This window comes from Euprymna scolopes, chromosome 26 (assembly GCF_053919585.1).
Source record: "Euprymna scolopes isolate OS-2025 chromosome 26, ASM5391958v1, whole genome shotgun sequence".
In the NCBI taxonomy this organism is placed as follows: Eukaryota; Metazoa; Mollusca; class Cephalopoda; order Sepiida; family Sepiolidae; genus Euprymna; species Euprymna scolopes.
The window spans coordinates 110,241,892-110,255,550 of record NC_136507.1 but is presented as its reverse complement, the minus strand read 5'-3'; the positions used below and the strand labels follow the sequence as shown (position 1 = coordinate 110,255,550).

The 13,659-nt window shown below is 33.9% G+C and overlaps 1 protein-coding gene across 4 annotated transcripts in view; it reads right to left on the bottom strand.

Moving 5' to 3' along the window:
* Positions 1–13,659, bottom strand: part of LOC145248365 (CTD small phosphatase-like protein) — a 574,218-nt gene that overhangs the window by 397,938 nt on the left and 162,621 nt on the right. For all 4 annotated transcript variants that reach the window (XM_080110292.1, XM_080110287.1, XM_080110288.1 and 1 more), the window contains exon 3: positions 10,687–10,734. In XM_080110292.1, the coding sequence (XP_079966418.1) occupies positions 10,687–10,734 (48 nt within the window). The remainder of the gene's footprint in view (positions 1–10,686; positions 10,735–13,659) is intronic.

The following is a 13,659-nucleotide window of genomic DNA, read 5'->3' as shown; positions in this document are numbered from 1 at the left end:
CATATATATATATATATATATATATATATATATATATATATATATATATATATATATATATATATAATTATGCAACTCATGGAAATCTATATCCCTCGTTAAAAGCACTCTAGTATTGCAATATTCAACTACTGTCACATTGTGTGTATGTGCGTGTGTGTGTGCGCGCGTGTGAGTTCGTTCCTTATGGACTCGAAAATGGCTGGGCCGATTTTTAAAATATTGTACACGAATGTATTTTATGTGTCTGGGAGTGTTCTTAGACAAGTTTTGTATTGTAATTTCCCAGATAAGTATCGAAAATTGATAATCGAAAAAATTCGATTAAAGAAGAAACAGTTTGTTTTTACCAAAGTTAACACTCTGAAACAGCCTAACATCATAGGTGCATTTTAAAAATTTCATCACCACACAAATATAAGGGTCCGGCATATACAATAACTGTAGTTTCTTTGATAAAACAGGGGCGCGTTCGAAATTAATGTTTCTGTTTAGAGCACAAATATACTTAACTTTTGTATTTTAAACTTTAATTTAAGCCATTATATAAAAATAATTTTTATAAAATTAACAGTATAATCTCTACAGTGTAATGCAAACTACAATGCATTGTGGATTAAGTCACTGCAGGGAGGCATGTGAAGATTCCTTCGGTGCAGACAATCCATCGCTTAGATTAGCAAATGGCAATTGTCTCCGATTTCGATGAAAATTAAAGTATTGGAAGTGTAGAACATTCGTTGATCTTAATTCAATCTCAGACAACATAGTCTCCCCGCTAGTATATATATATATATATATATATATATATATATATATATATATATATATATATATATATATATATGCAGAATATTTTATGAGGAAATTAAATATTGAATAAATTGCATTATGTATTAATCCATCTAAAATTCAAATAAGGAATTATAATAAAAAATATTTAACCCATAGATTTTTAAAGGTACGTTCTTTTCATCAAAAGATAAATATTATTAAAAATGTTCTTGGTTAGCATAAATTTGAAAATTTATAAAAAAACATTTTTGTGAACTAAAAAAGCATTTTCAATATGCGTAAATAGAATAAAAGAGTAAAAGTAAAGTATTAATTAATTAATTAATTAATTAATTAATTAATGAAGTTGTACTCCATAAGGTTTAAAAGCGAAGAATTTGGAATTCGATGTGTGAATGGATTATAGTGAACTCCAAAACCCAGTTAATAATAAATTGAAGGCACAAAATTACTATGAAAATATCAGGACATTACTTTTCACACATGAATAAAACAAAATAAAATTCCGATATTAAATGAAAAAAGAATGAATAAAGTACACTCATTTACAAAAACAAAATTTTATTTTAAAATGGCGAAGTTATTTCTGCGCCACGAAGTGACTTATGCGCCACCCTATATATATACCATATGCCTCGTGTCAGTAAGAAAACAAACGAAAACAAAAGCAGAATACGTTTTAATTATACAATTAAGATGTCATTGAATGGTATTATCTGCTAGTAAAAAAAAAAAAAAAAGGTTAGTCAAAAATTTTTAAAAATTAGAAGATCCTGCGGAAAAACAAGGATCCGGATGTATTTGCAAAGTGGGGGGCAAAACTCTATTAACATAGCTATCTTATTATCTCTATTTATTATTGATCTAGTCGTTAGGTTTCTATTACAAAAAACAAAAAAAAAACAAAAAAAAAAAAACAAAAAAAAAACAATTTAGTAAAATAAAATTAAATTGAATTTGAATAAACTTATTTCTATGCCCTCCGGTAATTAAAAGTTTGTCCACTAATGTTGACACAGCCATGCTGGTGAGGCTAGGATATTCGAGATAGACAGTTTGTTGTGTTGCTTTATCTAAGTGTTGTTTGAACAATTCATTGCTGGAGAGTTATTTTATTGTTTTTATACATTGTGTGTGTGTATGTTTGTGTGTATGTTTATGTGTATGTGTGTATGGGAGGTAGAGGTAGGAATTGGAAACTTGTTTTTGGTTACTTTTCTTTTGCAGCCTTTCTTTTAAGAAATCTTTCTTCCTGCCGATTGGCACAGTTATCGTTTTTAAGCGATACGCACCTCACTGACCTATTCGTAATTTTGATCTATTTAGAGAGTGTGAGTGTCTGTCTGTTTGGATTTGAAGCATAACAAAAACGGAGGGAATGGAGAGAAGGAATTGATAGTAAGATGTGGTAGATAAAGAGGAATGAAAGAAGAAATTAATTATTAGCAACTAACAAAGATGGCAAAGAAATGAAGAAGATAAAAAGTAAGAAAAGGAGGAACAACAACAACAACAACAACAACAACAACAACAACAACAATAATAATAATAATAATAATAATAATAATAATAATAATAATAATAATAATAATAATAATAATAATAATCGCAGCATAACTGAGTGAACAGATCGTGGACTGCAGCCCGAAGAATAAAAAGATGGCGGAAAGGAAAAACAGGGACACACGACTTATTATACATAGATAAAATATCTTAAAAGAGATAGGAAAAAGAACATAGCCACGGAATGAAAAGCAGAAAAAAGAACATAGCAACGGAATGAATCGATTACAAAAAAGCCTAAGACAGAATCCTACAAGCATGGATAATTGAATGTCTAGAAATGTACAAAACATCGGACAAGATTATCAACACTCTTAAGAAAGCAATCGAAGTACGGAGACTAGAATTGATAACTGGACGACAACACCTTACTGAAATAAGAATACAGAGATGCATCTTCCAAAGAGACTTTATCACCACTACTGTTTGTCATAAGTATGATGCTACTCAACTATACACTTAGGAAATGTGATGTCGGATACAATTTACATACACAGAACAAAGATTAAACCACCTCATGTATATGGATGATTTAAAGATGTTTGAAATAATAAAAACTGGACAAACTGATAAACACAATATTCAGTCAGGACATTGGGATGGAATTTGGAATGGAAAAATGTGCACTTCTAAAGATGATAATGGCAAAACTAGAGACATCAGATGGTATGAAATTACTCAACCAAAAAGAGATGAGGGTGCTTGGTGAAGCTGACATTTACCAATATTTGGGTGTTATGGAAGCAGACACTATCAAATCCTCACAAATGAAAGAGAAGACTGGAAAAGAGTACTTGAGAAGAACAAGGAAACTCTTACAGACAAAACTATACTGTATAAATCTAATTAAAGGAATAAATACCTTTGAGGTAACCATTCATAGGCTGGATTAAAGAACTTTGGCATCTCGATAAGAAGACGAGGAAACTAATGACAATGCGTAATGCATTACACCCAAGTAACGATACTGACTGACTTTGTGTGAAAACGGAGAAGAGGACTAATAATAGCAGAAGACTGCATAGAAAGCACGCACACACACACACACACACACACACACACACACACACACACAAACTGGAAAAGTACATAAGTCAGAACACAGAAAAATTGATCACCGCATAGAAAGACACCGTCTAGAAAAACAAAATAGGAAATGATGAAATATACAAGAAAAGAAAAGTCGTAAAAGAAAGCACTACATAGACGGTTCATAAGAATGGCAAAAGAAAAGGATCAAGAAAACACCTAGACATAACAATGAAAAAGACACATGAACAGAGAAACAGAATCCTTACTGAAAACTGCACAGAACAACGCGATTAGAACGAACCACATTAAAGCTCAAATGGATAAAACACAGAAAAATAGTAAATGCAGACTCCGTGGACAAAGAGACGAAGCGATAAACCATATAAGTGAATGCAGCAAACTAGCCCAAAAGGAATATAAGGACAGACACGACTGCATCGGGAAGGCAGTGCATTGGGAGCTCTGCAGACGACTGCATCTCGAATATGCGGACAAATGGTTTCAACATAAACCAGAGACTGTACTGGAAAACGAAAACCATAAAATTCTTGGGATATGGAGGTAAAGAAGATACTTATCCAAGATTGAAGATTGGTCGTCATAATGATTAATAAGAAAGAAAGTCTGCCAATGCCGTCACAGCAACCACAGGGTGAAGATAAAAGAGACAAAAAACGAAACAAATATAAAGAACTTGCCAGAGAACTGAAAGGAATTTGGAATCTGAAGAAAATCAAAATAATACCAATAATTGCATAAGCATTAGGAACAGTCCCAAAGAACTTGGAAAAAAGATTAGGCGAAATCGGAATTAAAGTGAAAATTCAGACTATGACGCAGATAGCAATGTTGCAAACAGCTGAAATCTTAAGGAAAACCCTAGAATGTGGAATTTTATCTATATGAGTGACGAACGCTAGCCGGTCATATAGAAAAGGCAACAGAAGTAAAAAAACAAAAAACAACAACAACAACAACAAAAACCAACAACTTTAATTGCAAAATTGTAAGTTGAATACGTCCCCATTTGTTTTCTTTTTCAGTATCAGCATTGGCTGACACTGCACCAAATAGTCGAAGAGTTAAGGAGGATGGAAAGGCCGAGGAACGAAAGCACTAACCAGACTAACCAGACCCCCATTTGATGGATATAAAAGAGACTGGAACATTAGGGAGGCTTATTGCTACCCAAATTCCAATGAAGGCCAATGGACATAGCGAGCGAGAAGTTAATGGCTTACGATTACACAAATCCTTCTTCAAAGGTTATCGAAAGAGATGAAGGGTACTGGTAATCTGGAGAGACTTGTTGTCACCTAGACCTCAGGGAATACAACCGGCTATTGTCAGTGAACAATCTCTGATGATGACCTGTGTAAGAACTGATAGTGAGTGAAATAATAAGAAGAAAAAGAAGAAAAAGAGGGAGAAGAAGAAGAAAATAGAAGAAAAGCCAGAAAAACAACAATTAAAGAAACCAGAATAAACGAAAAGATCGCCTCAAATCTTGTATCATTCATTTTCCTTCGAGAAAGGAAAGAAAATAACCAGAAAAAAGTAAGAGAAAGAAAATTGCGAAAAAGATTTACATCCGGTTTGTAAGTTAGGCGCCAAGTCGGTGTGCGGTTTGTTGGCGAAACTGACAAGGGCAGCGGATGTTTTGATCATCACTGGTCGACGATAGAAGTAGATGGCGGTGTGAGGGAGCAGTTCTAGATCTGGAGTGAATGGGTGGGGGAAGAGATGCAACCCAGTTCGGTGCTGGCCAATGGGAACGACCGATTCGCTAAAATAGCTGACGGCAAACAAAAGCGGAAGTCGAAAGAGAGAGAAGCTAATTATGGCGTCATTAAAAATAGTCAAAAGAGAACGTTGATTGCGACATGACACAATCAGATCAAAACAAGAAACGATCGTTACCCTGACCTCCGACCCTCAGATAAACTCTAACCTCCTCGACTCCCCCCTCCACCATCGCTTTCACTCTCTCGTCTGACGGATGAGGAGAGAAAACATAGGTTGTCTACATAAGAAAATAACTTTTTTTGTCGTAAATAAATGTGATAAACTATTAAGTGACTGAGATACACATAATGAATAATGTTCTTACTCCCCACCTTCTCACAAGGCCGGTTGAATTTGAAGATATTCAACTTTCCCAAAAGGATTACTCTGAATGTAACAAAAAAAAAAAAAAAAAAAGAATTCCCTCGTCGAGAAGAATTTCTCTTCCGCTAATTAAACAGATATCATGCTTTGATCCTGATCCAATGCCAAGTAGTGCACAGCTTTTATTGAAATGGAAATTTGCTGACGTACTTGTCCCTTCCTACAACGGAAGATCCGTTCCGCGTGGAAGGTTTCTCTGGAATCTTGGATAGCTTTGTTCCATTCCAATCATTCAATTTACCACTGTGGTTGTTCTGTGACAGTGAATGGCGCAGGCTTCTTAACTTCTATCTGCCTCTTGGTTTTACATGATCACATACAACTTATGTTTTGTTAGTTTACAGCATGTATTATTTAGTTCTGACTGGATTAATTTAGTATAGCACGATCCACCAAAAAAGCAGTGGAATATTTAGCGACAGAGCAACAAGTTGTTAATGGCGTTATGCACAGTTTAAACTTGCAAGTTTAATCAGAAAATTTCTGCGTTTAGTCAGTGAAAGTGAATTCATTCTAGACTGAGACCATTTTTGTCCAAATCCAGGGTGCCCCTTTTCGGAATGCTGGATTTTTCCCATATTAAAATTGACTTTTGGGAATCACAAGTAAATAGGAACAGACTCAACAATAATACAGACTAGATAACCTGACCTTCCTTAACATTTCTTCATATATCGATTTAGTGGCTCAGTTTTTATGCTTTCGATGAAATTATTATCTTGAATTAATTTTGGATATCAAACAATTTTCGTGAATTTTAGACGTGGTTTTTTCAAGATGAAAAGAAAATAGAGCGGATTAAAAAGTTCGAGTACAAAACGCAACCAAATCATTCAAATGTAAAAAAATAATAAAAAAAAAAATCTAAAACAAAATATCAAATTTAGTATTCAACTGCAAAAACCGATTTTGTAAAGAAATTGCCCTTGACAAATTAAAGCAAATTATTATACCAATTGTAATAGTTATAAAAATAATCATCATTCGTAACAGCTATTACGATGATGCGAACTGGGCTGACAAAACTTGGTTGATAGAATGGTTCTAGACACGATTTTGGGAATTCAAGATTGAAATGTGTTTTGCCATGAGTTGGCTTGAAAAGTAAACATTTGTTATTAATGGTCGAAGAATATATATATATATATATATATATATATATATATATATATATATATATATATATACACTAACACATGGGTACCCGGCGTTGCCCGAGTCGACATGAAGTTTCGTTTTGAACACACCTGCTATACTAAGGATATTAATCATTTTCATCATAGGCAATGTTGATACCTCCACAACAATTTCAAAAATAAAGGAACGAATAAAAACATGTAAATGTAATCTCCCCCCCACACCTTCAAAAAAAGGAAAAGAAGTGCGTGATACCCTCTCCACCAGATATTTCGGTAGAATGTTTACAAAGAGAAGAAACTATTTTCCGGATACTGAGTACTTTTGTTGTCCGTGTGCTGGAAAGACACCCCCCCCCAAAATAAATACAAACAACTTTTGTTTCAATAAAAATAGCAGCGAATGATCGAGTGACCGCAAGAAAAAAAAATGAGTAATGTAGGCAGGTTCGAACTCCAAATGCGAATGAAAGGAAAAAGTATTTAGCAAAGTACTGTACCAATGGGACTACGACAACTTACGATTTTGTGAATTTGGAAAATAACGTTTATAAATATTAATACGAACGTGACTTGCATCTGTTGAAGGATATGTTCTATTTGCTTTTCTTTGGGGGGTCTAAAAGTGTAGCTTAAGTTTCATTGTCAGAAAGGTAAAAAAAAAAGAACAAACAAATGAAATCTTTTCAGCTTGATCGTAAGTGTTTTTTGTTTGTTTGAATATTTTAAAAAGAAAAAAGGAAAACATTTTTCTTTCAACACGGAATTATTTTTTCACGCTGGAAACTTATTGAGATTACCAATTTATTTTATTTTGTGAAAAGTTGTTTTAACTTTTTTATGCTCCGATCTTTCCAGGGGAATAACTAGATCAGTTTGTAAAAAAGTCGATGCTGAAAATAATAATTTCAAATAAATTAAATTAAATATATTATCAATATAATTGTTATTTGAAGTTTATTAAATAACAATTTTTAATAGAACGTTTAAAACTATCCTCTTGCTAGAAACATTAACTAACATATTGCTATTTAGTAAAATCAATTTTCCTTAATGTAATATGGAAATGAGGTGGCCTATTAATTGTATATTTTGCAAGAATCATATTATATATAGAAATAAATGGAAGAGTAAATAACGGATCTTTTGTATTTATTAATCAAATTGTTAACAAACAAACAAACAAACAGACAGGAATACGCATTTATATATATAGATATGTGTGTGCGTGTGTCATTTCACTCCAACAAGGCACCGAACCACTTAGTCATGAAGGGCTATCATTTGGGACCAGATTTGCAGGGATACTATTTAGGGAGTTGGGCAGCGAGATGTCTGTTTACATTACACTTGAATTTCCGCATGCCAGTACAGTCAGGGAAGCAGAGACCCGGGAGGGAATTCCAGGGTGCAGCAGCTAGAGGTAAAAAGCTATTCAAGTAGTATGCTTTACGGCATCTAGGGATCTATAGAGTGTAGGGTGGGATTTTGCTGCTTGTCGGGTTTGTCGAGGATATTGTCGCCGAGGGGATACTAGTACTTTGAATTCGTTAGAGCACTTGCCATTGAAATACTTGTAAAACAGGCAAAAGGATTGCACGTTTCGGCGATGGGACAGAGGTTGGAGTTTAGTTGATAGTTCAGGGTGTATTAGGTACTCTCAGGTATGGGTAGCCTTTTACCATGGTAGAGATACTCTCTTCCTCGCAGCAGCATTGCCAATATCAGCAATTAAAAAAAGAAAAAAAAAGAAAAAATACCAGCGTTTGGTCGATCTCTTGATGGAGTCCAACAGGGCACCCACAGCAATAAAGAAACAAGTGTCCATTTGCAAAAAAAAGAAAAAAAAAACCATCGAAAGAAGAAACAACCTAACGCAAATCATTTGAGGAACTTTGGACAATTTCTTATGTGATGCCCGCGTGCTACATTAGAAACTAAAATGATTTTAATTACAAGACAAAATATAATTTCAACATCGCATATTTAATTACGGTTTATGAAATACTGATTATGTACGAACTTATAGACTCGACTGAAAAGATAAAAACACTTTATAATTAAAAATCGATTGTTTTCTATCGATAAACGTTTATTTTTCTCGGCCACAAATTATCGATTTTATCGATCAGAAACTGCATGACAAGAGCCTTTATTTTTCGTTTCTCTTTTTTATGTCCTCTCCCAGCTCCCTGTTATCCAGTTCGCCCTCTTTATTGAACGTTAATCTCATTTTTGTCATGCTGAAAATCACATTTTTTAGTTATTCCCCATGAAATAATACAAAATCTGAAAATATGATATTCTTTCATTTTATTTTTGGATTTATACGCTTTTTTGCACACATAGATAAATATAATTTGCGATATATATATATATATATATATATATATATATATATATATATATATATAAATTTTCCTTAGATACTACTATATGATAAGCTTCAAAAGTGCAGAGGCTGCAGCACTCAGATTTACTAAGTGAATATTTCTTACCCCTCTAAATAAGTAAGAGAACTACGAAGAAATAGCGTAGAATACAAATAAAAATGGTCTATATTAGGAAAAGCTAAGATATATATATATATATATATATATATATATATATATATATATATATATATATATATATATAAGGAGAGTTGGACATGTCGATGCAAATGTTTATTGGAAAATAAGACAATGAACAGGAAAAAATTAAAAGGCAATGAAATGAAATATGATCTTAAGTATACATAGAAAACAACAGCTATATATGCGTTCATCGTTTTCAGGTATTCTATTTTCACTTAATTAAAGAATTGAAGAAAAGAAAGATTCCCGAAATTTTTCCTACAGAATTTCCGAACAAAAATAGAAAAACAAAAAAGAGATTACAAGGTGCATTGCTTTATAAATTGTTCAACACACTCAACACAAAATAGTAAGTTACGCGTTTATTTTATTTTTTTTATTTAAAAAATTCACCAACGTCTATGCTTATAATTTTCCATCACTGATTACTCAAACACGCACCTATATATATATATATATATATATATATATATATATATATATATATATATATATATATATATATATATATATATATATAATAAAATAAAAGTTACAATAAGTTTACTAAGGCAATCAAAATGGTAAACTTAAAATATATTATAAATATTAAAGAGTTAATATTTACAAGTAAAATAAACTCAGCCAGATGTAAAAAGCTCAATAAAACCGAAAAGGAAATAGAGCTTATAATATGAACAAATGATTAATAAAATATGTTAAAAGACATCTTTAAAAAGAGTTAAAAACATATTTAATTTTAAAAAAGGAAGCACAAAATAAGTGGATAGTCCTTAATCCGCGGAGTTTCGAAGAAATACTCTCCTTCTCCGCGGATTAAGGACTATCCACTTATCTTGTGCTTCCTTTTTTAAAATTAAATATGTTTTTAACTCTTTTTCAAGATGTCTTTTAACATATTTTATTTATCATTTGTTCATATATATATATATATATATATATATATATATTATAGGAATAGATAAGTACAAATGCAGAGACTTAGGTAGTATTGATATTATATATTAGGTAAACATAACGGAGGTTAGGTCAAGGTTACAGTAACATATACTCAAATATACTGTAGAGGTATACATTGATCTCAATGTTTGAGGCTTTAGGCCGATGAAAGTAAATATAGTAAATGGAAATAAATAGAATTACTACATATCATTTATATTGGTTTAAAAATTCAACGCCAATAATATATTTGACGTACGATCGTTCCTAAAACAGAAGGAATTTATTTATTAAAACATCATTGTCTTTTTGATCAGCACCAGTTAATATCACAATTTAAAGTCGAACTAAAACACTAGCAATAACACACAGACAGACAGACACACACACACACAGGCCAACACATACATACATACATACATACATACATACATACATACATACATACATACATACATATGTTCGTCGGTACTTACATATAACGACTTCAGCCGGGTTCGGACTGGTGAAATCTTTTTTTTCTTCTGAAAATAAGAAAAAAAAATCTATTAGCAGAATAAATAAATAATATATATAATATATAATGTCAATAATATTAACGTGGCAAACGAGGATTTGAAATTCTCAGTTGTTTAGGGCGGTGTAGTCGATAACTAACCTGTTCGACTCTGATTTGGATTATGCCTTCTGAATATTTCAAAACGTCCTGTATAGACTCTAAAATCGCATTATAGTAAATGTTTACTTCCCTATTTTTCCCATATATTTTCATGACAAAATATATGCCAAAATCGACCCAACTTTTGGAATTGAGTTAAAATTAAAAATATGCTTAAAATGTGATAAGTGGTGATCACTGTGTAAAAAAAAAAAAAAATGTCTTAGCCGTAATTTATAATTAACTGAACAAATCACAGATCTGGACTTCGGCACCTATGAATTTTTATCACCATCTCTCATATTATGTTTATTCAACTACTCTCTAATATATTTTGATGAGTGTCGGCATGTAAGGAAAAATTGATTCATTTTCGAAGTGATCATCTAATTTACAGGCGTGTGGCTGCAGACAAAATAAACATGCATATGTAAATGGCAAAATCGCAAGTCTGTCAACTTCTATAGAAAATTAATAAAGAATAATAATAGTTCAAGATGAAGATAATAATTCTGATTTCGTTTATCAACGTCTCACTGGAAAGGTATGGGGTTCATTTCCAGAGGATTTCTATCAATCCCGACTCCAAACCAGGTTCTTCAAAGATCAAGGATTTTCCTAAGGATGTTGGTGCTACCTACAATAGCAGAAGGATGAAGGCCGCCTAAAACATCGGGGATTCGTAGTTTTTGCAATTGTCCTTCCAGGCGACTTGATACTACCCCTAACGTACCTACTACGATCGGGATTATTTGTGTTTTAACCCCGTGTATACGCCTTATCTCCAAGGCCAATGGAGCATAATTGCTTCACTTCTCGTTCTCCTTCCCTTTCACATTCCTGTCCCAGGGTACTGAGAAGTCTATCATCTGCCAGTTTTTTGTAGAACTTGTCAATGACGACCAAATCCGGACGATTATGTTCCAATTGCTTGGTCGTTATGACACTTTTGTCCCACCATACCTCTACATTTCCATCCTTACTTGTTCTCACTTCATAAGGCACCTCCTCAAACAACTTTCCAGCACACTTCACCCCAACCTTCTAACAGACCTCCCAATATATCCGGAGTCCCATGCGATCGTGTCTTTTACGGTACTCTCTCTGGGCTAATCCACTACACCCTGCTGCAAGATGCTCAATTGACTCCAAGGTCTTAGACCCAAATCCGGCATTCTGCAGCAGCTTCCTCTCCTAGAACCACTTTTTTGAACAGCCGTGTTCCTAATGCCTGCTCTTGTGCTGCACAAATAAAAGCTTCAATACTCTTAGCCAGATACCAAGCTCTAAGCCATTACCATTATCTTTCATCAGTCACTTCTGCTATATCCTGGAAGAACATTCCGTGCATTTTCTTCCTAGCCAATTCCTCTGCCCTTTTTCTATCCATACGTTTCACATAATCAGCTTTGATCTCACATATCTCCACTTCATTGGCCACAACCTTAAGCATCCACTCCTCACTTCTAACCACATGCTCCTTCAACGACATCTCCTCAGTTCTAACACAATCTTTTACACTTTTCAATTCTCTCCCACCGTCTTTCCTCTTTTGATACAGCTTCGCTACGCTACTTCGAATGTGGAATATACCAAACATTGCTAAACTGTTCTTGTTTTGATATCCATGGCATGCAACTCCTTGTCAGACCATTCTAAAATTCCCGCACTGTATCTCAAAACACTGACTGCCTATTAATTCACTGCTTTCATTAGGTTTCCTCCATACAATTTCGACTTCGCAATTAGTTTCACTCTTCTAAGATACTCCTTCCTGACTTTCTCCTTCATTTCTCTGTTCATGACGACTGCACTCTCCAATACTCCCAAATACGTATACCCTGTATCTTCCATTTCCTTCACAATTTCTCCATTTGGCAGCACTATTCCATTCGAATGAACCTTTACTCCCCTTTTCATCACTAGCACCGCACATTTACTAATCCCAAACTCCATCCCGAGTTTGTCCCTACGAGCTGTACCAGTCTCTCCATTTCCTTTTCATTTCTACCGAATATCTTCAGCTCATCCATAAACAGTGGATGGTTGAGGCGTCTTCCACCAGATCCAAAGTTATACCCCAGTTTCTCTCTCTTCAAGAGGATGCTCAGTGGCATCATTATCATTACAAAAAGAAGTGGAGATAACGAATCTCCTCGAAATATTCCACGTTTAATGCCAACCTGCCCCAGTACCTCTCTGTTTGCTATCAACACCGTTTTCCATTGAGCTATACTTGTCTCCAAAAGCCCTACCACATTCTTAGCAACCTTTATCATCAATCCTGTTTCACGGATCCATAAATGAGGAACCATGCCATAAGCCTTTCTGTAATCAGTCCATGCTGCACTCAGATTCCTCTTCTTCTCCTTTTCATCCTGCATTACTGCCTTATCAATCAGTAGTTTCTCCTTGGTACCCCTCGAGCCTTTCCGACACCCTTTCTGTTCATCAGGGAAAACACCATTACTCACAAGATGTCCACAAATTTTCCCGCAAAGATTCCAGTTAACCGTGTCAACATTAGTGGTAGACATGTAATTAATCTGTAATTGCTGGCATCTGTTCCTTTTGCAGGATATTTCCTTAACAAGCCAATCAGAGACATCTCCAGACTCTACGACCCTTTGCAGGGCAACAGCTATAGGTGAATGCCTGAGAATGTACAAAATACCAGACAAGATTACCAATTTGATTGGAAATGCAATGAGAACATGAAGGCTTGAACTGACAACTGATGGACACTACAAAGAGGGATCTTCCAAGGTGATTCCCTATCACCACTACTGTT